The 24,717-nt window shown below is 55.0% G+C and overlaps 1 protein-coding gene across 3 annotated transcripts in view; it reads right to left on the reverse strand.

Moving 5' to 3' along the window:
* Window positions 1-2,972: 2,972 nt before the first annotated feature.
* The window catches only part of MVB12B (multivesicular body subunit 12B), a 181,880-nt gene continuing 160,135 nt past the window's right edge, over window positions 2,973-24,717 (reverse strand). For all 3 annotated transcript variants that reach the window (XM_027615789.2, XM_027615790.1, XM_027615791.1), the window contains exons 8-10: window positions 23,435-23,490; window positions 20,943-21,002; window positions 2,973-3,108 (exon numbers count right to left, since the gene is read on the reverse strand). In XM_027615789.2, coding sequence (XP_027471590.1) covers window positions 3,022-3,108; window positions 20,943-21,002; window positions 23,435-23,490 — 203 coding nt within the window. In that variant the 3' untranslated portion in view covers window positions 2,973-3,021. The remainder of the gene's footprint in view (window positions 3,109-20,942; window positions 21,003-23,434; window positions 23,491-24,717) is intronic.

The following is a 24,717-nucleotide window of genomic DNA, read 5'->3' on the forward strand; positions in this document are numbered from 1 at the left end:
TCAGCTGCCACAAGGGGCAACAAACATCCGCTTCTGGGTGTGTGTTTTTTAAGGGGAACAACAGGAGAAAATGTGCTTAAAGTGCCGGCCTAGGGCCTGGCAAGGAGCAGGGGCTTCAGTGTGGGTGAGTCCTTGCTGTCGCCTGCCCCGGGAGGGTGTCCCGAAGGACACCGGACAGGGGCGTGTCGGGGGCGGCAGTCTGGACTTCCAGCGAGGGAGGCGGCCGGGGCAGGTGGGGGGGGGTCGGGACACCTGTTGCCTCCGCCACCGGGGCTCCCAGCCCCCCAAGCGGAAGAGGGTTGTGGCCCAGATTAGTTCCTGGACCCGGGGTGGGGAAAAAAGGCTTGAAACAAATTTGTGAGTGGACATGAAGTCAACAACTTACTCCTTGTTACCTTTGTGCCATTTCCAAGGGCTTTGGAGGGAGACTGAATTTTCAGAGGGAAAAGGAAAGACAACAGGGAAGCTGTGCTCTGGTTAGTCTTTTTGAGGGGGGACGGCAGCAGGGAGTGCTGGGGGGCTGAGGGCCAGGCTGCTGCCCTTCCCAAGAACCCTCGTCGTCCCCTCCCCACGGGACCCCAGCGCTGGTGCAGAAACGCTCCCAGGCACAAGCCAGGGGTCCGGGCTGTCCTGCAGTCCACACAAGCCCCCACGTGCACCCCCCCAGCCTACTGTCACACGCTGGCTTGCCCCCACCCCAGAAGGCCAGGAAAGAGGGCAAGGAGCAGCCTGCAATCTACCCTGGTCACTGTCTAACTTGTCTAAGGGTGGTTCAGGGGTACAAACAGTCACTGTCACACGTAGCTTCTGTCTATGATGTGGTGGAGGTGGCACAGCTTATCCAAGCCCAGCTGCTCTGTCCGCCTCCTGGTGGCCTCTGGCCCGGCCCGGCCTTGCTCTTGGTCCATCCCCTATCTGCAGGACGGCCTGGGGGCTCGGGAGGTTGCGCACCCTCCTCCTCCCCGGACAGCCACCCTCCCGGCCCGGCTCCGCCTTCGTGCACCTGGACTCGGGCTCCTGCGCGCATGTCTCTGGACACCTCTGCTAAAATGCCCAGTTGTCAGACAAGGGCCACCAGGCGCTGTCAGATGACGATCTCACAATCAGGCTGTGAGCAAAGTGCACAAACCAAGTGAAGAGGAGTAATCAGAGTTGCCCCTCTCTGTGGGGCTTCAGGTCACATGGGTCACTTGGTTCTGGACCAGCCACCCATCCAAAAAGCAGCAGTAGACCCGGGTCCTCTGGGCCCCACGGGGCTCCAATTCCCCAGAAAGACGACTAGCTTATTTCAGTGGGGACATCTGAGACCAGTTCAAGAGCTCTCTCCTCTCCTGGTTAAGCACCAATCCCCAAGGGTCCTCCGATGGACTGCTGGCTCCAGCCCGTGGCCCCCTGGGGGTTCCACCCACTACCTGCATTTTCCTGCCACTCTGCTGTGTGGGAGGCCCAGGAAGGCTGGCCCCACCAGGGACGTCCTCAGATCCGGGTGAAGGCAGGGAGAGGCGACCACTTCCCTAATGCAGAGAGAGCAGGAGGTATTGAATGATCCACGGGCGACCCAGGTGGGCAGGTGGAGCTGCTGGAGATGGCGGGGCCCATGAAGGTACATGAGGTATTTTTGTCCGCCCTACTTCTTAGCCAGCGGCCACCCTCCTCACAGTGCTGGCCTGTAGTGCCCCGGCCAACACGAGCCATCCCAGGAGCCCCAGGGAGGTGGGGTCCATCCCCGGCCATGGTTCTCCTGGGCTCCCTTCGTGGTGGGGGACCCTTCCCGTTCTCCAAGCGCCCCCCTCCAGCTTCCAGACACATGTCCAAAGCTCCCACCATCTGGGGACCCCCAAGAGGGGAGAGACCAACATTCTGTGGAACTAATTCAAGACCAATCCTGAGAGCTAGACCAGGCAGGCCACCGGGGGGAGGGCCCGAGCCCCCAGGGACGGCAGCAGCCCTGTTCTCATGGCAAACATGTGTGGAGCTGAACTCGGCAGCCGGCAGGGTGAGAAGTGCCTGTGCGTCCACTGGCTGGTCGTGGCAGACATGTCCACGCTGGCCCAGTTCAGTGGCCTGGCTCATGTGGACTTCCTGAAACAACTGTTGCTGTTTGCGGAGCGCATCACGATGCAGCCGGGCTCTGAGGAGCGAGCTAACCCGGTCCCCGCGTCCCTCTGGGGCTGGGCACTGGCTGAGTGTCTTCTCACCCGCGGCCGGTGGCGGGCCCGTCCCTGGGCCAGGACACTGAGGCGGCTGGCACGGCAGTTGGCACGTGGGCATTGCAGAGATGAGCCCTTTGGGAGGAACGGGGGTGTGGGGGTGAGCACAGTGTCCTGGGCAGCGAGACTCGCCTCCGAGCAAGCACCAGGTCCCTCCGCCTTCTCGCCCAGAAGGCAAGTCCCCTGTGTGGGCAAACGGGCGGCTGTTCCCCCACCTCAGCGGGGCCACCACTGGGGCAGGGACCCAGGCTCGGGGCCACTTGGGGACGATGGGCTTCTTCCTCCTGTGTGTCGTCCGCGTCGCTGTGAAATGCGCAGGGCGCTCGCTGCTGTTGGCGTGAGGGACTTGTTCCACGGCAGCCCCGGGTCTGGGGCCCGCGGTGAGGCCCGGAGGGGGCTCTGCACAGCTGCCACCCGCCCCGGGGCTTCCAGAAGGAAACGGATAGCGTCGTGGCAGGCAACAGGAGGAAAGGGGGCCCGAGGCGTCACTGGGCAGCTCCCGCAAGTGTGCGGGGCCCTCAGGGGTGACTCCCGCGGCGGGTAGGGTTGTTCGTGGGAGGGTTGGTCGCCACACAGACACGTTAGGAGCCGCTGGTCACTACAGCAAACACAGATTAGTCCAGATTATGAACAGTGTCTCCAGGGAGGCGGGGGTGTCCCGTCAGGCAAGCGGAGGCCACAGCCCAGCTGCCCAGGGTCTCCCGGATGAGCCCCACGGTGGGTGGGCAGGAGGGCCTGGGCGAGGGAGGGGCGCTCAGTAGTCTGGGCAGCAGCGTCTTCTCCACACGGGGCCAGGGTGGTGGCCGGGCCCTCAGGACTGGGGGATCTGCTGACACCGAGTGGGGCTGGGCGGGAGCCGGGCAGCAGCGCTCTGTTCCGTGCGGAAGCTGTATTCATACTGGAGGAGGGAGAGGACAGAGCAGCAGGGTCAGTGTGAGAGCAGCAGAGAGCAGCAGTCCCAGGCCTCGGGCCCAGCGGGGGCCCTGGTGCCACCTTGCCGAGTGTGCGTGCACAGAAACGGGCGCCCTCTGGGTGCGGTGGGGGGGGATGTAGAGACACACCTCTGCGGCTGCAGGTGGCCCCCCAGTTTGTGATGAGGGATTCCATTTACAGTCCCTGCTCTGCTAACTGTCAAGGAGGGACCGTGGTGCCCGAAGCCACGAGCTGACCATGGGCCAGGCTGTCTGCTGGGAGAGGGGTCGCAGGCCAGGTAAAGGACTGCTCTGGAACTCCATCCCCCACCTGACCCGAGGCCAGCCACAGCCACCAGGCCCAGGGGACCCTTGGACTCGGTGCCTCCTGGCACGCCTGCTGACATGCTAGGTGACCCTGGGAGGTGGGGGGGCAGCACCCCACACGTGCGTGTACTCTCCTGAGTTCTAGCGCCGCTCCCTGAAGGGGTGTGGCTGTCCTCAACTGATGAGGGCCCGAGGCTCCAAGAGGGCAGCACCCCCACACCAGCCACCCAGCCTGGGCCAGGGCGGTCCCTGGAGGGGCACACCTGTCCCCTGTCCCACCTCATGCTGAAGACTGAAGCTTACCTGACTCTAGGTCATGGAAATGTGTAAAGGTAGGTTCTCGAGTCTGATGGAAATTCAAAGGCAAGTACTTCTGTTGGGGAAGGGGGACCGCCTGCGGCTTGCCCCGAGGGCCAGGCACTGGCCAGGAGGGATGGCACTGTCCAAATGTGGGGCTGGTGGGCCGGGCGGAAGAGCAGGCACAGGCGAGGGGGGCCCTGCAGCAGAGCTGGGCTGTGGGGTCGGGGGCAGGGCCTGGCACACTATATGCCACAGCAGCCATGTGGTCCCAGGGCTTTAGGAACGAGAAGCTTAGATGAGGTCAGTGGTGGTTAAACATTTTAAATCCTATCCCAAGACTTTTTAGCAGTAGAATTGCCCTAAAAAGGGCCCTCCCTGTAAGAGCAAAGTGGAGCTGCCCTGGTTGAGGAAGCTATTTCCTCAGGGACACGGGGCGGGGGTGGGGGGAGAGGGTGACAGGAAGCCTGGCTGCCTCCCCCTCCCCGCCCCCAGGGATGTTGCCTGCCACAGAACAGCTAAGCGCTGAGGGCTTTAGCGGTCAGTCAAGAATGAGGGGCAGCTACAGCCCTTTGAGGGTTTTTCCCCTCAAGTGGAAATGGTGAGGAGGCAGCCAGCGGACCCCGCTGCCCAGCACTGTGTCCTCAGCCGCCCCTGCCTGAGGGCCCCACAGGGCTGACCCAGCACAGACAGACTGGGGCTGAGCCCCGTCTTGTCTCTGTGTGAACCACAGGCGTGAAGAGCCTCAAGCGGCCCCTGAGCCAAAGGGCCCCGCGACGCAGATAGGACGGTGGTGCCTACAGACGTCGTCTATCACCAGAAGGGGCGGGAGGGAAGGACTTGACTTTGGAGGGTGACCTCAGGCAGGTCTTTGCTCCTCTCTGAACCTCTGAGAGCTCCTTTCTGAACCGGGGCCACGGTCAGAAGTAACAAGTGTTGGTGAGGATGTGGAGAAAGAGGGACCCTTGGCCCTGTTGGGAATGCAAACGGGTACAGCCAGCGTGAAACACGGTATGGAGGGTCCTCACAAAATCAGAGCTAGAACTCCCCTAGGACTCAGCAATTCCTCTTCTGGGAATTTATCCAAACAAAACAAAAACACTAACTCAAAAAGATATCTGCAGCCCCACGTTCACTGCGGCAGTATCTCCAACAGCCAAGACGTGGGAAAACCCTAGGTGTCGGACGACAGGTCCCTAGGTGTCGGACAACAGGTGAAGGGATGAAGACGCGGCGTAGAGATGCAGTGGGACTTACTCAGCCATAAAGAAATCTTGCCATTTGCAACAGCACGGATGGATCTTGAAGGCGGCATGTGAAGCGCAATAAGTCCGAGAAAGACAAAGACCACGTGCCCTCACTTATATGTGGAATCTAACCCCCCCCATACTTACAGGTACAGAGAACAGACTGGGGGTTGCCAGGGGAGGGGGGGTTGAAGGTACAGATTCCAGTTGTAAAATGAGTCCGGGGGATGCCACGTACGGCAGGCTGACAATCGTTAATACTGCAGTGCATCTTGGGAAGCTGCTAAGAGTAAATCTTAAAGGTTAAAAATTTTGTAACCATGGTGACAGATGTTAACTAGACATGTTATGATCATTTTGCAATATATACAAATATGGATTCATTATATTGTACACCTGAAACTAATGTTCTCTGTCAATTATACCTCAATAAAAAAGTGGGATCACAATCTGCTCCCAGGGCTGGCTGTGGGGATGGGGTGAGCTATCGCAGGTTAAGACCCTGCACACTGCTGGCACCAGACACATTTGCTGGCTACTTAGGAAAATCTAACAAAGCAGCTCCCAGCCTGCTCCCCGATGACCAGGGCACGGGCCACGGCTGGACTCCAGCTCGAGGCTGGCCCAGTGGAGCAGCCCCAGAGGAGGAGACCTCCGGGCAAAGTCTGGGACGATACCGCCACCTGGTGGCTGCTTGGGTGCATCACGGCAGGAAAGGTTCCCTGGGCTCCATTAGCACCCACCACATTCTTCACCCCGTGCTAGGCCCCAGGGTCGGGCAAGAGCCCCACGAGGGCAGCAGGGCAGGGGCACGTCAGCACTGCTAACCCAACTGGGCAACACAGGAGGAAGGGTGGGTTGGGGGAGAACATGAGTGCACTTCTGCCCATGGCTCCGGGGTAGGCGCCTGGCTGGGGAGAGATGGAACCAGGGACCAAAGGTTGGGAACTGGAAGCACTGGAGATGTGGTGAGGGGAAGGGTAGCTGGAGTGATGATGGAGAGAGGTTTTAGCAGATGCACACAGGCTCAGAGGGTGAGGACAGGCCTGGCATTTGGGGTGGAGGACCTGGAGTGGGCCGGGGAGGGGAGCGGAGGGCGGGCACAGGCTCGGGAGACCGTCATTAACCAGCATCCCCCCCCCCCGCCCCCGTGGCCTCAGCAGGAGCAGCTCTTGGTTGGCGAAGGCTGGAGAGCTGCCAGTGTGGTGGGTGCGGCCGCACCTCAGGGGTGGGGAGGGGGGCACCCAGGGCAAGTGCTGGAGCGGGTAGATCCACCTTTACTGTGCAAAAGTCCCTGGAGGTCCTGGTAAAATGCAGATTCTCAGAAGGCCTGGGTTGGGGCCCAGGATTCTGCATTTCCAACCAACTCCCAGGTGACCTGCTGCTGCTGTTTCTGGGGACCAGTTCAGACAATTCTGTGGCCCAACCAAGGGGACGGAGGAGTGGATGTGGGTGGGAGTGGGCAGCAAGCAGAGGGCTAGAGACATTAGGACTGGGCTGGAGGGAGCTGGGGGTGGGGAGGCTGGGGGCTTTACTTCGGCTGCCTTGAGGCCATGCCTGGGGGCAGCAGACAGAAGGCCCCTCTCAAATGAAGCACCGAGAAGTCCCGAGTGTGCTGCCTTTTCCGGATTCACAGCCTGCGCCCGCCCCTCCCCCCTCCAGAGGGCCAGGACTCAGCGCAGTGCAGATTGCTGTCCCCCCACTCCTACCCTTAGGAGCTTTCCCTTTTTAGGTTATCTTGGCTGGAGAAAAGCGTTACCCTCCCACCCCCCAACCTCTTGTTTTCTCTAACTCCCCAAATGAAATTTCAACATATGTCCCCAGACATAATCCCCCTTAGGCTGCGGATAACCCTTCCCACAGACACTGTCTTCTGCTCGGGATTGCTGGCCCCAAAGTGTTTGCCCAAGAGACTAGGGCCGCTTCTGGAAGGCCTTTCACTCCCTTGGGCAAACAGCGAGTACCTTTGAAGGTGGATTTGGGCCCGGATCTGTTTACTCAAGACATTAGTCTCCTGCATAAGGAAAACCTGCACTCGCGTACAAACAGCAAATCCTTTTTGAATTAAAAAAATTTTCAATTAAAAAGCATTTGGGTTCGCAGAGCGGAGCCCAGCTGAGCGGCGCCGGGCCATGGCGCCCTCTGGTGGACACCGGCCATCACAGCAGCCGGGCCTGGCGGTCTCTCCAGGAGAGAGATGTCACTGTCAGGAGCTCTCTCTGGAGCTTTCCTGGGGCCCAGGGACCGCAGCGTGCCTCCGTCTGGGAGACCCTGCAACTGACGCATCAGGCCTCTCTAGCTACGGGGCATGAGGCCCAGCGGGGCCATCGTCCTGGTCAGTGGGACATGCAGACCCTGGCTTCCAGCTGCATGGTGGAGGCAAACTTGCCTCCACCCAGCCTCACTGGCACGAAGGGGGCCATCAAACCCTCGTCAACCCACAAAGGTGTGAGTATCACCTGAGACGATTCGCCTGAAAAACCCAGTCCTCCTGATGCATCAGAGTCAAGGGTTTTAACAAAGCCATGGGTGCCCGGGCCCCATCTGGGGTGGGGTGGTTCTGGTTCACCAGGCATAGCAGGGCGCCATTTTCCAAAACACCCTTCCTGGTTGGGCAAGGGAGAACCACTGCCTGGAAACTTTTACCAAATACGATACAGACGGTCCCCGATTTACGATGTTTCGACTTTATGACCCTGCAAAAGTGATAAACCACACCTCAGATTTTGAATTGGACAGTCTTGGCGATGCTTGGCAGCCGTAACCCCCAGGGAGCCACGCGACCACGAGGGTTCACGACGGATATGCTGAAGGCCATGCTGTCCCCATACGACCGTCCTGTTTTCCACTTTCAGTACAGTATTCAATAAAGTACACGAGATAGCCAACATTTTGTTATAAAATGGGCTTTGTGTTGGATGCTTCTGCCCAACTGTGGGTTACTGGACGTGTTCTGGGAGTTTAAGGTACGCCAAGCTAAGCTGTGCTGTTCGGTAAGTTAGGTGTATTAAATGCATTTTCAGTTTACAGTTGCTTTCCACTCATGATAGATTTATTGGGGGGGGGTCACCCCATTGCAAGTTGAGGAAGATCTACAGAGGGCAAAAAGGGCAAACATATACCTTCCCTTCCTGGGTCCGGCAACAATCAAATCAGAGGCTCCAGAGGAGAAAGGGCAGTAAGGGATTATTTCCAGCGCCTAAGCTTTGCAGATACAGAAGCTGAGACCTGGGGCAGGATCAGACTTCCCAAAGGTCTGGAGAGAGCCAGGGCAAAGCTGGACTAGGCCCACAGGTGTCCCAAGGGTGGGGGACTGACAAGGGTCTGCACCCACCTCTCACGCAGGTACAGCTCGGAGGTGGAGGGGGGGGGCAGAATGACAGATGAGCCAATGAGTCAACATAAGTTGGCACTGCGGTGGGTCACAGAAGAGCCTGGAAGGGTGTGTTAAGAGCAGGCCTAGAACGGCCAGGCTGGGACTCAGAGGCCTGGCTAGGGGAGAACAGGTTGGGGGGAAGTAAAGGGGCCAAGATTTAGGTCAACAAGAAGTCTGGTTCAGGGGTGAATGGACACTGAAGGGTGGGCTTCAGCAGTCACGGAGGGTCTCCTGGGCAGGCGATGGGCCTGGCCCCATACAGTCAGGAAGGTGGATAAAGTCCTTAGTGGCCCTGCCTCCCCCAGTGCCTGCCCTCCCAAGCCTGTCCGGCACTTGTTCTAGTTCCCCACAGCCCCAACCTTGACATGGGCTCTGCTCATCACCCACGGCTTAACCGCTCCAGGAATTTCAGCTATGGGAAGCCTCTACTCCTCACTCGAGGGCTCCATGTCCTCCCCTCTGTCTGCAGAAGCCTGGCTGCTGGAACTCAGCCCCCAGGGGAGGAAAAAGCCGATGTCCCTGTGAGCAGCGGGCACAGAAGGGCCTCGCATCCCCAAAGGGCAGCCTTGTCTGTGCACCAGGGGAGGCCCATCCAGCTGATTTGAATACGTCCATCCCTTCAAGCTCCCGAAGGGGAGACTGAGGACCACCGCCTCATTGGACAGGCCCGGGAGTCCATACTTGGACTTGTTCCATACTTGGACTACGGTGCCACAGAGATACAGGAAACATTGAGTGACGGGGGGAAGCACTGGGGTCCTGACAAGCATGCTGCATCACCTGACCTGGAGGAGGTCTGTCCACGTGCACACTGGGGGCACAGGGGGAGCATGGGGGATGCCAAGACTGCCCTCCCCATTCCACAGGGAGGTTCTAGAACACCCCGGAGCTGGGGAGAACAGGCCTGGAGCTCAGGGCTCATGGGCTACAGCCCATGACCCCGGTGGCCACTAATAAGGTGACAGGGGTGGCAGGAGATGCCATGTCCTGAGTCAGGGTGCCGGGACCAAATCCGTACGCCCCGCGAAGCTGGTATTGCTCTTTCCCCCCCAGGTGGGCAAACTGGGGCTCTGAGAGGCTGAGCAGCCTTTCGATGCCACAGGGGGTCAGGGGACAGCAGGGAGGCGTCTTCAATGCCACAGTCAGATATGGATGATCGGGTCCCATGCAGCTCACAGAGGGGTCGGCGTGGCTCCTGCAGGCCCTTAGGGAAGCCACTTTGGTTTCCATCCCAGCTTTCCCATTGGGTTCCTGGGCTCTAATCTGCGAGAAGTAACCCCGGGTCGGGGCCCTGAGCCCCACCTAGGCCCACTGCTGGACCCCTCTCTAAATGACGGTCTGAAGAAGGACCCCTCCAAGACCTACCTGCTCCGGCGGGAGCCGCGTCTGTCTGTGCACCAGATCTGGCATGGTGCCGGCCCAGAGAGGGCCTCCAAAATCAGCTTCATTACTTTCATAGCCTTCTGCCGATTCAGCCCCTACGTCTTCCTGCTCTGGGGCATCCAGGTCCCTTTCAGGGATCCTCAGCACCCAGCCCTCCCCCGTTTCCTGCTCTAAGCCTGGGACTCCCTGGAGGGGGTGGTGATACCCATGAGCTTGCCTCCTGGGCTCAGTGCTGGGAGAGCCCCCCACTCTCAAGGTACCCTCAGCTCACAAAGCACCTTCCCGCTAGGACCCAGACAGAAGTGAGAACTTCTGGGAGTGGCACAGTGACTCCCACATCCCTGCCCTGCGGCACAGCGCGAGGCCCTCCCCCTCCTCCAGAGTGAGGTTGAGCGGGTTCTGCAGAGACCTTTCCCCATGCACGGCTCCTGGACCTCTCCTCCCTCCCTGCCCAGCACTGAGTCCTAAATGGGTCGCCCAGTCACACCTTTGTGCCTTTCTGAATGCTATTTTCCCTAGGACACTTTCTCCCTTCAATGGCTAAACCCTACTGTCCTTCAAGGCCCAGCTAAAGGGGCACCTGTTCTGGGACATGTTCCCTCCTCCCCTGGGAAGAATTCATCCCAACCCCCTGGGCCTCCCCAACACTCCACATATCCTCCTAAGTGTGTGGTCAGGAGGGGCCACAGCCATTTCTATAGCTCCAGAGCCTGGTGGAGGCCATGGCCTAGAATGGATGGATGGATGGTTGGATGGATGGTTGGATGGATGGATGGATGGATGGATGAGTGGATGGATGGGTGGGTGGATGGGTGGATGGGTGGGTGGGTGGATGGGTGGATGGATGGATGGATGGATGGGTGGATGGATGGGTGGATGGATGGGTGGATGGGTGGATGGATGGGTGGATGGATGGATGGATGGGTGGGTGGATGGATGGATGGATGGATGGGTGGGTGGATGGATGGATGGATGGGTGGATGGGTGGATGGGTGGATGGATGGATGGATGGGTGGATGGGTGGATGGGTGGGTGGATGGGTGGATGGGTGGGTGGATGGGTGGGTGGGTGGATGGATGGGTGGGTGGACGGACGGATGGACGGATGGACGGATAGGTGGGTGGATGGATGGATGGATGGACAAATGGATGGATAGGTGGATGGATGGATGGGTGGATGGATGTATGGGTGGATGGATGGTGCAGGATGGGTGAATGAAGGGACAGATCAGTCTCTGGGCACAGCTCAGTGCAAAGGAGAGAAGGCAGCTAGCTTAGGGCTATGTTCTGAGGCAGACGGCAGGTTATTCTGATTTTCAGTCTTTTGTGGAAGCAGCAGTTGGTCCAGCCCTGGGTTTCCTGACTTCTCCAGGTCCTCTGAGCATGATGGTGGGATAGGTCCTACTGTGTGGTGTTTAATTCATGCACGTAAAATCCAAAGCCCAGCGCTTGTCCACATCACCCCTACGAATGGAAGATTATGAGTCTGAATGTGATTTGTGTTTGTATATCCACACACACACACTGTGTGCAAGCTGGAGGTTCATACACTGTTGGCCTGTGGGGTGTTTCAAAATGAACATTGAAAAGTTGAGAGACTGCATAAAATGCCAACATTCTCCAGCTTTTACTAGAAAAAAATAGGGGGCTGTGGCAATTCTGGATGTTCATTCTTGCAACTAGAGGCTGCTTCCTTTAGAGAGGCACGTACTTTCCAATTTGCCACACTTTCCACCACTCCCTAGAAACTGCCCAATCGGGCAGTGTCAACTGCCATGTGATCACTGTGACTGTATTTTGTGAGTGTGTGGGGTGGTGGGGACAAAGGAAGCCAGAAAGTGAAATATTCCTTGCAGCCATGACTACCAAAAGTAGGAGAGTGAAAGAGACTGAGAAGTTCGGGCAATTTTAAGGAAAATGGGGGAAAAGCTGATTTAGTGGTGGGACTGAAGACTGCCGTGTAGTCAGTGAGGACACAGAGGTGTCTTGCTTGTCCCTGGCCCCTCCCTCACTGCAGGACCAGCGGCCTGGCGGGCACCTGTGTGTCCAGCCTGCTTGCTCTGCTGTGGGCATGGCCGCGGATGGTGCCTTTGCTGCTGAAAACACCAGTTCTATGTCCGCAAGCAGCTGTGGGGCCTTCCCCTCATTGGATCAGCATTTCGGAGCTCACCTGGGTATCACCTTAAAAAAATGGATATGTGTACTTTCCCTGCCCTAGGCTATTTGTAGGAAATGTTTAAAACACCACCACTTTCTGGCACTGGAAGATGAGGGACGTGGTCGCTCTGGGAAAGCGCTCTCCCTATTCTTTCTGTCGTCTTCATGCTTTTTACCTGCGTGACAGGCAACCTTCTCAGAGTTCAGTTTTGGGAGGGGGAATATTACTTTAAAACTTGGGGGATCAGAGTTCCCAAAACATGAAGAGAGAAAAATCCTTTCGTGAAGGGACTTGCCGAAGACCACCTCGTCATCCTGACTTGGGGTTGCATGAGTGCATGCACAACTCACGAGGGCAACCAGGGCAGGTGAGGCTGCCAAACTTCACCTCTGCTGCAGCTTCCTTGCCACCGGCTCAGCTTGCTTCTCTCATCTCTGTGATGAATGTCCAGGCCCTCCGCGGGAGCGGGCTGGGTGGGGGCTGCCGCTGGGGACGCTGCGGCTGGCAGAACCCCAGGGGTGGTGGGGGGGGTGGGCTCGGAGACTCTCAGAATTAGGAACTCTATTAATATAATCTAGCATATTAATATGCCCATGGAGAAAATACATGATCATCTCAATAGATGATTAAAAGACATTTATCAAAAGCCACCATCCATTCCTGATAAAAAACATAAAAATAGAAACAGATGGCTAATTCCTTAGCAGGAGAGAGAGAGAGAGAGAGAGAGAGAGAGAGAGAGAGAGAGAGAGAGAGAGAGAGAGAGAGAGAGAGAGAGAGAGAGAGAGAGAGAGAGAGAATGTGTCTATATATAACAAGCCCAAATGCGGCATTATGAGTTAATGTTGAAATGAGAAACCCCTATTAACGTGCCGAGGCGGCGCAGTGGCCTGAAGGCGGCAGGCGAGGTGCGGACCCTGGAAGGAGGCCCCGTTGGTGTCCGCTGGCGGCAGAACTGCCTGCCAGGGACCCCAAAAGAAAGCAACTGAAAACCTGTCAGAAACAAAGAAGTCGGTGAGAAGCCCACAGCTTCTTGATATAGAAATGTCGGGAAATACAACGTCAGAAAAGAGCCATTCACAAGAGCCGCAAAAACATCAAACACCGAGAAGGACCTGAGAAGCAGCGTGTGGGGTCATCAGTTCTGCTCTGCGTGGTGACAGAGACCAGCCTCGGGGTGGGGACTCTTCATCTAAAATCACTCCTCTGTTGATCTATGTAGTCAGGGTGGTTACAATAAACACCTAGAACAGAGTTTCTGGAAACCCCTCCCCTCACCACAAGGTTCTCTAATGAAGCTGGAAGAATAATCACGTGAGTATAATTAGAAAAACTGAGGGGTTATAAAGGGAGAACTCTATCATATATTAGAGCTTATCATAAAACTATAAGGTTCAAAACAGTGTGGCAATAATATAAAAAGAACTGAGAACAGAGTTAAGAGAAATGTTCATTGATCCACTTACATAATAGAATAATATGATAAAGACAGCATTTAAAATTCACTGAAGAAAATATTCTAATCAGTGTTAAAAAGCTGGCTAATGCCATGGGAGAAAATAAGGCTGGTCCTAATTCTTCTAATAAATTTCAGATGGATTTAGTAGTTGAAAAGAATTTAGTGTTTTATTTTTTTAAAAGATTTTATTTATTTGACAGAGAGAGACACAGCGAGAGAGGGAACACAAGCCGGGGGAGTGGGAGAGGGAGAAGCAGGCTCCCCGCGGAGCAGGGAGCCTGATGCGGGGCTCGATCCCAGGACCCTGGGATCATGACCTGAGCCGAAGGCAGACACTTAATGACTGAGCCACCCAGGCACCCCAAGAATTTAGTATTTTAATATATTAAAATATGAAAGAATGGAAAAAACAGGACTGACTATTCTTATAATCTTCTATGACACAAAGCCCCAAATAAAATGTTAAAACATAAAGACAAAAGAGCCCATGAAAAAATTAAAACTATTTAGCAGAACACATCATTAACAAGAAAAGCCACTGGTTAAAGGTGTGTTTGAGAATGTGACAGGGAGAAAGTTGTTATAAAGAGCATAAAGAAGGGGCACCCAGTTGGCTCAGTCGTTTAAGTGTCTGCCTTGGCTCAGGTCATGATCTCTGGGTCCTGGGATCGAGTCCCACATTCCGGCTTCCTGCTCAGCGGGGAGTCTGCTTCTCTCTCTCCCTTTCCCTCTGGCTCTCCCCACTGTTCATTCTCTCTCTCAAATAAATAAATAAAATCTAAAAAAAAAGCATAAAGAATTCTTAAAGACAAATGGAAAAAAATGAAATAAGCCAACAAATAATAAGGCAAAGGGTACAAACAGAAAAGATTTGCAAAATAAATGCAAGTGGCCAATAACCATTTGAAAGAATGTTCACTTTCAGATGCTGGTGATGCTCAGCCATAGTGAGAATGTGGGAAACAGGTACCCCCCTCATATACTATGAGGGGGGAGGTCTGAATGCGCACTCCCTTTTTGGAAGGCAAAATGATAATATATATTCTCCTAAAGAAAGACCCAGGGGAGCAAAGGCACATGTACAAGGAAATATACTGCAGCCGTGTTAATAGCGAATAATTGGAAACAACTCAAAAGTCAATCAATAGTGGATTACTTAAATAAATTATGGCATAATCATAAAAGGGAACCACATGTAGTCATTAAAAAGAACGAGGTAGGTCTGTGTGAAGTGATACGGAAGGCTGTGGAGGTGAACAGCGAGGTGAGGCTTGTGTACTGTGTGAGCCTATGTAACGCCCGTGTGTGTGTGCGCGCACCTTTTACTTTACATGTTTCTGTGATGTTTGCAGTTTTATAAACACGTACAACCTTTGAACTCAAGGGGAAAACACTAAATAGTAAACGACTGATTCTGACTGGCAGGGTAGCTGCTTCAGATGATAAACTGCCCAAGAGATCTGCTACAATTTATGGGGACGGAAGTGATCTTGTGGCATGAAGCTGGTTCCTACGGTGTGGTCACACTCCCAAAGAGTCTATGCAGTGGTGGTCCCCAAGCTACTTCCCATATTTCAAGAGAAGCCTAACACGTCTTGTGTGACTTCAGAAGGGCTATCCATTAAACTAATTCATTAGGTTTCTTTGTTTTGGGCGGGAATGATCTAACTGTGTGCGTAAGGGTTTCGGTGGCAGCTCGGTGCCTTTGAGCAATTTAAAAAAGGGGAGCAGAACAGGTTAACGTCTATTTATTTAACGGACTTTTACTTAATAAATAAATTAGGCAGATTTCTTTTCCAAAACAGATCAGCATCCTTACTGAAAAATCAAGAAAAAGGGTTCTGGGTGGTGGAAACCTTTAATCTAGGCAGAGAGAACGCTGCTGCCGATTTCCCGTTGCAGTTTGAGACCTGACCACTAGATGGTGCAAAGGGACCGCAAATTTTGCGACCTCTCCCTCAACAAAATTCTTTAACGTTAATAAGCACAATGAAAGCTTTCCAAAAGTAGAGAGAATGAACAATTGTGCTGGGACATGAACATTTTGCTTTTATAAAAATTGGGACTCTGCCATTTCATTAGTGATACAAAAATCTTCTGCCTCCCTTTCTTCCCGCATATGCTGGTCCCAAGTCTACTCTCATCTCATCTATTTGAAGGGGGCCGAAGAAAGCCATGCAAAGTGGATGTCCAAAAGTTGAATTAGAATTTTTTTTTTTTTACCTTGCACTGCCAAATGTGTTTCCATTAATTTCACCTCAATGTCGTGACGTAAATGCTAGTGGAATCGGCCCCAAGCTAAATAAGCAATAAGCCCCATTTTTCAACACACAAACACATAAAGATGTCAGCTCAAACTGTTTACTAATTAACACTTAAAAAGACACAAATTAGATATGCGTGGCTAAGAGCAATTATAATCAAGACGAATTTCTCTAGTCATTTGGGAACTGAGAAAAATGCCTAATTGCTGGAACCAATGTTTTAAAAACTGAAATCACGCCAGTTAGCAAATATGTTCATTTAAAGAACATTCCACGTGACTACACTCTTGAGGATTGACTACAAACATGAGAACAAGGAAAATATTTAGGTATAAAATTAAAATTTTAAGCTCCCTTAGATTTATAACTTCTTCATTAAATACGTCTCCACACAGCAGCCCATAAAAACCTGTAGCAATTAAGTGGTTAAATGAACTGCCTCCCTTGTCAATTTTAAGGGAGTGATTAATATTAGATCGTCCCTTTACTAATTAGACTCTCCCGTGTCTTTCAGCTTTAAAGTCGAGTGAAAATGGAGGCTGTGTGCCCTAAGGAAGCAGGGTGGGCTAAGGACGCTTCCCTCGCCAGGCTGAATTTTCAGCGTGGCACCCATGGAAGGGAGGGCGAGCATCGTGGTTTTCCATGGGAGGTCGGCAGCAGGTGGGGAGATGGCTCTGCACCGAGCTGGAAAGCACTGCGGATGCCGGATGCTGCTTCATCATAGGCATTGTTGGCTCCTCGTTTTAAAAGGCTTGCAGGTTGTTACGTGTGCGGCGTGAAATCTACAATCAAGGCCGCTGTCTCTTGGCTATTATTCCTTGAGACAGGGATGGAGGGTCTGCAGGGGAGGCGAGACTGGGGGGCCGGGCCACAGGGCAGGGGGGGCAGTGGGCGGGCAGGCGGGACAAACAGGCATGGTAAAGGGGACGGAGACACCAGCACGATTTTAGAAGCTGCAGCCTGGGCTGCAGAGCTGGGGTGCTCCCACCCTGGCTGTGACGGGGAATCCATCAGATGGAGAAATGGAGCAACCGCTTACAAGGGAAATAAAGAGCGGCAGAGACGGAGAATATTTATATGCCCATCTTCTCACTCCCAGAGAAGACGCTTCATCACGGGGGTCAGCTGCAAAATCACACTTTTCCTGACTCCTGAACAGACAGAAGCTTTTGTTTGGGTTGCGGGGCAGACAATTAGGGTTTCACGGAGCCACCACCCCACTGGGGGTCACCACCACCCTCCTGCTGCCCAGCCCTGTGGGGGAGGGGCGGGGCCAGAAAGCCTCCCCATCACTGCCACTCACTGGTCACCTCCGTGGCTGAGGGGAGATGAGCCAAAACTCACTTTCTCATGCCTCGGACTAACGTGCACGGCAGAGGCCCTGCTCCAAGCCAGGGACGGATGCGGACGGCAGGGAATACGGCTGCTGGAGGGCAGGCGGGGCAGGAAGGAGGCTGCCATCCCCACCCGGCGCCAGGAGAGTGACCGCATTCACGGGGGAATTTATTAGCCACAGCTTTGTTCATTTTCAACACCCACACCTGAGAGTATTTCTTAGTTGTGAGAGGTTTCGTGTTCGTCAAGAATTCCACCTCCCCCTGCAAATCTGCTCGACGGCACGTAGAGGGATTTTTAATCACGACCTTAAAACATGACCTTCCTTGGGGGGGGGTCTTTCAAGAAACTCAAGCCAGTGCTACATGCCACGGCTTCTGGGGAACTCGCAATGAAGTCAGGAGCAGCAGCTGTGGGACGAGTGAGGCACACAGGCTGGGGCCATCAGGCCCGTGGCGGGGGCGGGGGGAGCCAGGGGACCCACCCAGGGTCGATCCTCCGCGGCAGAGTTGGCGTGCTACCCCAGCATCCAGACTCAAACTGTGTCCTCTTCACCCTACCCCGTTGCCTGCACTGTCTACATGGTCCGTAAACGTCCCTGCGAACACCCGGGATGTGCCCCTCAGTGTGACAGGTGGCTCTGGTCCACACGGCCAGCGAGCCTTGTCCTGTCTTCCTGCTGGCAGGGCCCCGCGTCACACGCTCCCTGAAGCTCAGCTAACTTTGGGGGGCTGGAGGTGCCCTGCCCACCCACACCTGGTCTCTCTCCATCTTTACATGGGCAATTCTTGGCTGTGGCAGGCTGGGGGGCACTGAGGGTCCCTGCTCACGCTGGCAGCTGGGGCGTTCCCTTTGGTCCCCAACCACCAAAGTCAAGGTTGGCAGGGTCACGGGGTTCGTTCATGGAGTGAACTGTCCCTGTGGCCGAATGGCGGTGATGGGGCACAGGCTTAAATTCCGAATCATCCCCCAGGCAGAGCGTGGTAAGTAAAGTTGGCAAGAAAGCAAGCCCACCCCAGTTCTGGACAGACAGAACAACGTGCTGCCATCAGGGGCTGCATCTTCAGCTTCCTTCACGGCAGGGACCATGCGAGCCCAGGTCTCTGCTGGAAGCCCAGGCAACACCATTTCTCCACACAGGGGGCGGGGGGGGGGGTGTGGTAAAGGAGAGAAGCACCTGCCAGCACAAAGCAGCCTCCGTGGACGCTAGCCTCTTCCAGCTGCTCAGGAATCCGAGAGCTCAGGGAGGCATTCAGGACGGGCAGAGAAACACGGTTCTGGTCGTGTGTCTGCCCCTGAACCCAGTGGCAGTCTCCTTTTTGTGGGGAAGGGGTTTGGCTTAACAGTGTAAAATATGACAACATGATACACAGCGAGCCAAGCAAAGTCCTCCGCCAAGATCCCCCCACCGCCTCCAGGGGCAGCCAGACTTGCTGGGGATGGAAAGGAGCAAAATCATCCTGACCAAAGGGACACCCAGCTACTCAGGAGCCAAGAGCCGGGGCCAGGGGGACGGTGGGCCCGGCTCCTCCTCAGCCTCCACCTCCATGAGCAATGCTGAGTTCAGCAGCAGAAAGGAGGAAGTTCATGTTTATTTATGGAGAAAATTCTCTGCCATTGTTGCCGAAGCAGCAGCTCATTCACGGGAGTGTGATATCAACATACTAATCACCATGAAATGCACGCGGATCGCCGGGGCCAGTAACCTCTAAAGCCCCAGATTAAATGAAAAACCGTGGCATTCTTGACTGTGGTGGTATCGGTGATGGTTTTACACCCTACTTAATGTTTCTAACCTTCCCCGTTTCCCCACTTTCTAACTCCACTTTAATTTCCATCCACAGAGAACACAGACGTGTGTTTTTAGCCCATTACCGGAACAAGAAATAAAGTGAGGTGTGGACACCTGGGCCGGATTTGTGCTTGCTCGCGATAATAACAGCGAGCACGACCGTGGTGGCCGAGGCTAGACCCTGTCCTGCGTCCTTCACACGACTGTCTCAGATCCCGTAAGTGCTGTGCCGGCAGTACTTTCATTACTCTCCCGTTTTACAGAAGAGAAGACAGAGGTTCAGAGCAGTTAAGTGGTGCTGCCGAGACCCAAGCCTGGGGTGGCCAAGTCCAGAACCCCTCCGCACCCCTCCAGGCTCAGAGTGCCGGACAGCAAGACAACACATTCTAACAAAACGTGTGTTTAGGTGGCATTTCAGTCCTCAGCATGATAATTCAGGTTTCTGGTGGCTTCTGCAGCCTGCACCGAGCCCTACACAGGCCTCATCTATCTGTCCCATCTGGTAACTCAAAGGCCCAGCCCGGGTCAGGTGGACCAACCTCCCCAGCACTGTTGTCTCCATCAGCCCCTTTGAGGGACATGGAGCCACAGGCTTTAAGCCATAAGGGGCAGGGTTTGGAGTGTGACCACTGGGTCTCAATCTTGTCTTGGGCAAGACCTTTCACCTCTAGAGTCTCAATTTCTGCCCCAAGAGATGAGGAGGAATGACACCCACTTGGTCAGCGGCGGGAACCAGTGGAAATGCAGAGAGAGCGCCCCAGCTGAAGGTGAGCACGTAGCAGGTGCTAAAATAAAACAGGGACGACTGTGGACAAGGGAAAGCACGACATCCAGACGGCTTGCCTTCCTGATCCAGCACATGCCACCTCACAGCCTCCAACCCACGGGGCCGGGCACCTGTGTTTACATATATTCACATGGTGTTCCTGAAAACCCTAGGAGATACGTTCTCCTGTTATCCCGGCTTTAAACAGAGGGGGGACGACTTGCCCCCAAGTCAGCGTGGAGCTGGGTTGGACATCTGTCTGTATGACCTTGTCCCTCCTAAAGGGGTCACAGGCCATGCCCCTGCTTTACCCTGCAGCCAGAGTAAGCCACCCTCAAAGGCCTTCTGCACATACTCACCGGGGCCACCGTACTCGGGACCCCACTCGAAGGCAGTTTGTAGAACCACCTATGACTGCCTTGCTTCTGGGAAGAGCTGACACGGAGCTCCACGTGCACAGGGATCTCTAATGGAGCCGCCATTCTTTCCCCCAAGTTTACTGCTCCTCCCACCCCCACGGAACCTATAGATGACAATCAGGTTGGTTTTTATGATTTACTGAAAATCAAAGACAAAGGGGGACTTTTTTGTCTTGTTTTTGCTATGACAGGTTTAGAAATTTGTTGTACTACATTGATTCAATTTTCCTTGATTTCAGCCATCTTTCAATAATGCGACCGGCTTCTGCTAGCTGGGTGTACCGGAGAAAACCCAGAGGAACTGAGAATATTGAAATGGTTCTACCATTTCCATCTTTGAGACAAATGTTCCTCTCAGAGGAGAGCTGGTTGCAAGCATGTGACTGCTTAACAGTCGTCTACACATGCAAGACGACACACGCACACTCTAATGCTGTCTTATGAAAACAGGGAAGACATGGGCGGGCCTGACCTCCGGTTTCATGCCAATATCTCAGCTCTCAGAGTTGTCACAAGTGCTCCAGGCTTGGATTTCTTTCTGTTTTTTTAGGCAAACACCCAAACTATGTGGAACCAGGCTGCCGAATGGGGTCTGGCTCATCAGGCACAATGGAACGGACCCTGATGCTGGCTCTAGATCGCAAAAAGGCTCGGTGGACATGTTCCCACACCCCTACTGGTGGCAAATAATAGAGCCCGAGGAGAGAAAGGAGACTCCGTGCCCATCCCCCAACTCCCACCTCTTAAAAATGGGGGCATTTTAAAGCCTTCTGAGAACACACCTTTCAGAGAACACACGGAGGTGTTGGTCATAACTGACTTGAAGCAGTAAACACATCCAAAGTGAGTTTCTTCTAACAAATAAATCTGAGTGACATGGAAGTGTTTTCCTCAGAGGGGCACCCCACACGTACGTCCTCCCTGTTCCTGGGATGGAGACCCTGTGGGGAGCAAGCAGGCCCAGGCCCCACCTGCCCCCACTCTGGGCAGCTTGCTTACCTCTTTTTCAATTTCTGCCAGAGATTTGATGGTGATTCCCAAGAGATCAAAGGGCTGCATCTGCAAATACAGATCAAGTCATCCTTTCAAGTGGCTGGAAAATGCTGTTTCACATTTGCTTTTATGCTTAACAATTGTGACATCTCAAACCTCCCTATGTGATCTAGCACGTTCTCTACCCTCTTTCAACAGGAAACCCACCACTGCAAATCTGTAGTGATTACACGAGCAAACATTCCAGAAAACCTGGCCGACCCCTGCTGAGTCATCTGTCGGCAGCACCTGGGAGGGTCCCAGCCCTCCTGAGGGACAGTGGCAGTCACTGATGACTTCCGTCTCTCCTTTCTCCCTGCCCAGGCCAAAAGCCGGTTTGCTCCTTCCGCAGCTGGGGGCACAGAGGGGTACAAGGCTTGGCCACAGCTGCCCTGACCGTGTCATCCTTGTGGTGGGATGGGTCTAAGGAACCGTGGGAGCGAATTCTAGGTCTTTGAAGATGCAAGGTGAAGGGAAAAAAAGCTGCCTATCAACGATCATTTGAGAACTCAATGGTAGTGAAAAATGGTATCGCTGCATTTTAATGTGGGTTTCTATAATTTCATGACAATGGGAGCCTTCTCTGAAAATGCTGGCTTTCCCGCAGCCAGCAGGAGTCAAGTGCACGAGGCAACAAGTCAGCTGGAGGCGCAGAGAGGCCGGGGCTGGACGCACGGTGAGAGGTAAGAGGGCAGTGGGCACCCTGTCCTGGAGGGCACCCTGTCCTGCTCTACGCCTGTCAGCGTTCTGTATTCCTGAGAGGGGCCAGCAACTGGCACCTGAGGACGAACAGGTGAAACCGGGGTCCCAGACAAAAACCCCAGGCCCTTATGCTTCTGAACCACAGCCCAGAGGTCAGCGCAGAGCTAGAGCCCAAGCCGAGCCTGCGGGGATTTCCTGCAGGTGCGGTTGAAAGGCCAGCTCCCGGGTCCACGGACCTGGGTTCAAAACAGGGCGGCTGTGGGTTAGACTGCCGCATCACTTCCTCTCCCGCTCAGAGCAGCGTGGCTGGGTTCTCCCAGCTGGGCTACCGGAGGGGGAGCGAGAAGCGCTCGGAGGTGCCCAGCACCCGGTTTGGCCCGAGCTGCCCGCCTCAAGCACTTGCTGAGTCGGCAGCGCTGGGCAGCGGCACATTTGCAAGGGCGATCTTGGGACAGGGCCACCGAATGAGGCACTCAGCTCCCAGGGCTGCTCTGCCAGTAGCCACAAAACAGTTTGGCTCTCTCCTGCTGCCAGCCCGAGTGACGAGAACGGGGCTGCTTGCCCGCGATCAGCAGAGGTCCAGCTGTTGCATCATTAGGCTCTAACTGCCCCACTAAACTTTCCCGACTGGAGCTGGTGCGCAGGACAGAACAGCCTCTCCGAGGGAGCAGGGCGGGAGAGGCGCCAGCGTCGCCATGGCAACGCGGCCAAGTGGCGGCGGCTGAAGTTACTCATGCCCCGCATGTCACGTCACGAGCATTTTTCAAGATTAAGCTGCTTACCAGAAGGGTTCAGAGGAGGCCTATTATATTTCATGAAAATGGAAACTACAGAGCAGGTCAAATCGCAAGCCGGGTGGTTTTAAGCTGGATCCAAGAAATACAATGAAGGATTCCTTAGCTGGTGCCCAAACTGGGGCCCTCACGGTTGTTAGCTACTCAAAACAAACTCCTGCGAAAGGGATAAAAAACACCCAGAAACAAGGCCATCGAGCCGGCATGGACCAGGACCAGCTGGGGGAGTGGGGTTGGGTGGGGGGCTCCCACCTGGGGGGCAGGTGCCATCCGAGAGAGGGTCCCTGGAGTGCCAGGTGGGGTCTGCAGTGCCAGCCCACAGCCTGCAAGGCTGCGTATGGTGGGCGCCCCTCATGGTCTGGGTTCTGGGCTGCACGCCCAGCCAGCTCACACAGCCCCTCCGTCATCACAGGTAGCTCGGGGGCCCCGGCCGGCTGGTGTGTGTCGTGGGGTCCCTGCGGGCCTGTGGCGAGCGGGTGACCACAGCTGTGGGCACGCACACTGGCCGACCAGCCTGCCATTCGGAGGCCTCCCTCCAACTCGGAGCAGAGAGTGTGGTTATCACAGAATCCAGGTTACAATGAAAAAAATGAGGCAGCCTTCTTTCGGCAAGATGTTGTCATGGTTAAATAAAAAACAACAAAAATTATTAACCTGAACTTGGGACCCAAGAACATTCACAACTAGTGAAGTTCAGCCCTATTTACCATCACATTTGAAAGAAAAAGGCTCTGTTATGGCTGAATCGGAGTCTGTCCGCTAGTCTGTCTTCGCTCCCTCCCCGCGCCTCATCCCTACTCTCCTGTCACTCCTCGAGCACCTACTACGTGCAGCGTTAGCTGGAGGGGCCCAGAGAGGAAGCCCTGTCCTTGGGATGACTCGAGGGCAGGGGCCTGCGGGCCGAGCAGAGGGAACACACGCTGGGGGTGGCCGAACCGAAGGGCCATCATGCAGAACACTTACACTTTCTGGAACGCAAGAAAACTTCTCTGAAATCATGAAAGGCACACCATCCATTGCTGTAAGAGAAGAGAAAAAGAGAAAATGGCATTGCAGGCACCAGCCGTGTTCAGTGACTTGAGACACTGACAGTACAAGCCGACGTGGGCACAGGTGAGTGGGGCCCTGGGGTGACGTGGGCACAGGCTCCGCCCCTGCACCCAGGACACACACCTGGGCACCGCACAGAAGTGCAGACAGAGCTGTGGGGGCAGAGAAAGGGCCAGAGCCCACCCTGGGAGTCTGGTCTCTGACCTGTAAGTGGTGGCAGCTCCCGAGGGGCTGGTGGCAGGACAGAGGGGCACGCGGGCAGGGAGGGGACAAAACTGTGCTCTGTGAGGTGGGCAGGGAGCGTATTCGGGAGACATTCTCTCCGCTCTCCGAGAATGACGCCATACCGCAGGCTGCTGGGCCCACAGGAAAGGTCTAGGTTGGAGGAGTGACTTTGGAGTCAGAAAGACCTGGTTTGAATCCTGGCTGTGGGTTTCGGTGAGTTTAAGTTACATTTTAAAAGGAGGATGGCAGGGGGCGCCTGGGTGGCTCAGTCGGTATCAGAGGTCCCGGGCTCGAGCCCCAAGCCGGGCTCCCTGCTTGTCCTCCCTGCTCCTGCTCTCTCTTGCTATTTCTGTCGCTGTCTCGCTTTCTCAAATAAATAAAAATCTTAAAAACAAACAAACAGGGAGGATGGCAGGGCCTGTGAGCAGGGGTGTGTGTGAGCTGGAGGTGTGTGCAGCATCGGACACAGAGCAGGTGGGTGGGCCACAGCACAGCCACCGTGGTTCCCTCTCCGTCTCCTAGTCCCGGGCTTCGAGGCTGACTCGAGGCGCCAGGCTGCTCGAGATGGGACACCAGGGAAAGGTGGAAATGGGTCCCTAGCAAACGAAAACACGGGGTCAGTGGTGCAGCGCCCGGAGGGAGACGGACTTCTGGCCCATTCGGCTTTAGGAGGACACGGGGCAGGCCTGGCGAGGGGGCTCCCCAGGAAGTCGTGTTCTCTGCTTCCCCCAACATCTAAGGTGAGTTTTCTCTGGTATACAAGTGGCAGACAATTTCTTTCAGTCCTAAGAAAGAAGAGTCGCAGAAGCAGAAAGAAGGCAGGCAGGAAAAAAATAAGAGAAAGAGAAGTCTGGGACAAATCCTCCCTGATCAGCAAGCTGAGCCCCGTAGCTCATTTTAAGCTACGTTCAGAATGTATTTCAGGGAAGGGAAAATGAAGGCTCCTCTGGTAGGTCTGAAGAAAAGGAAGC

This window comes from Zalophus californianus, chromosome 13, assembly GCF_009762305.2.
Source record: "Zalophus californianus isolate mZalCal1 chromosome 13, mZalCal1.pri.v2, whole genome shotgun sequence".
Classification (NCBI taxonomy): domain Eukaryota; kingdom Metazoa; phylum Chordata; class Mammalia; order Carnivora; family Otariidae; genus Zalophus; species Zalophus californianus.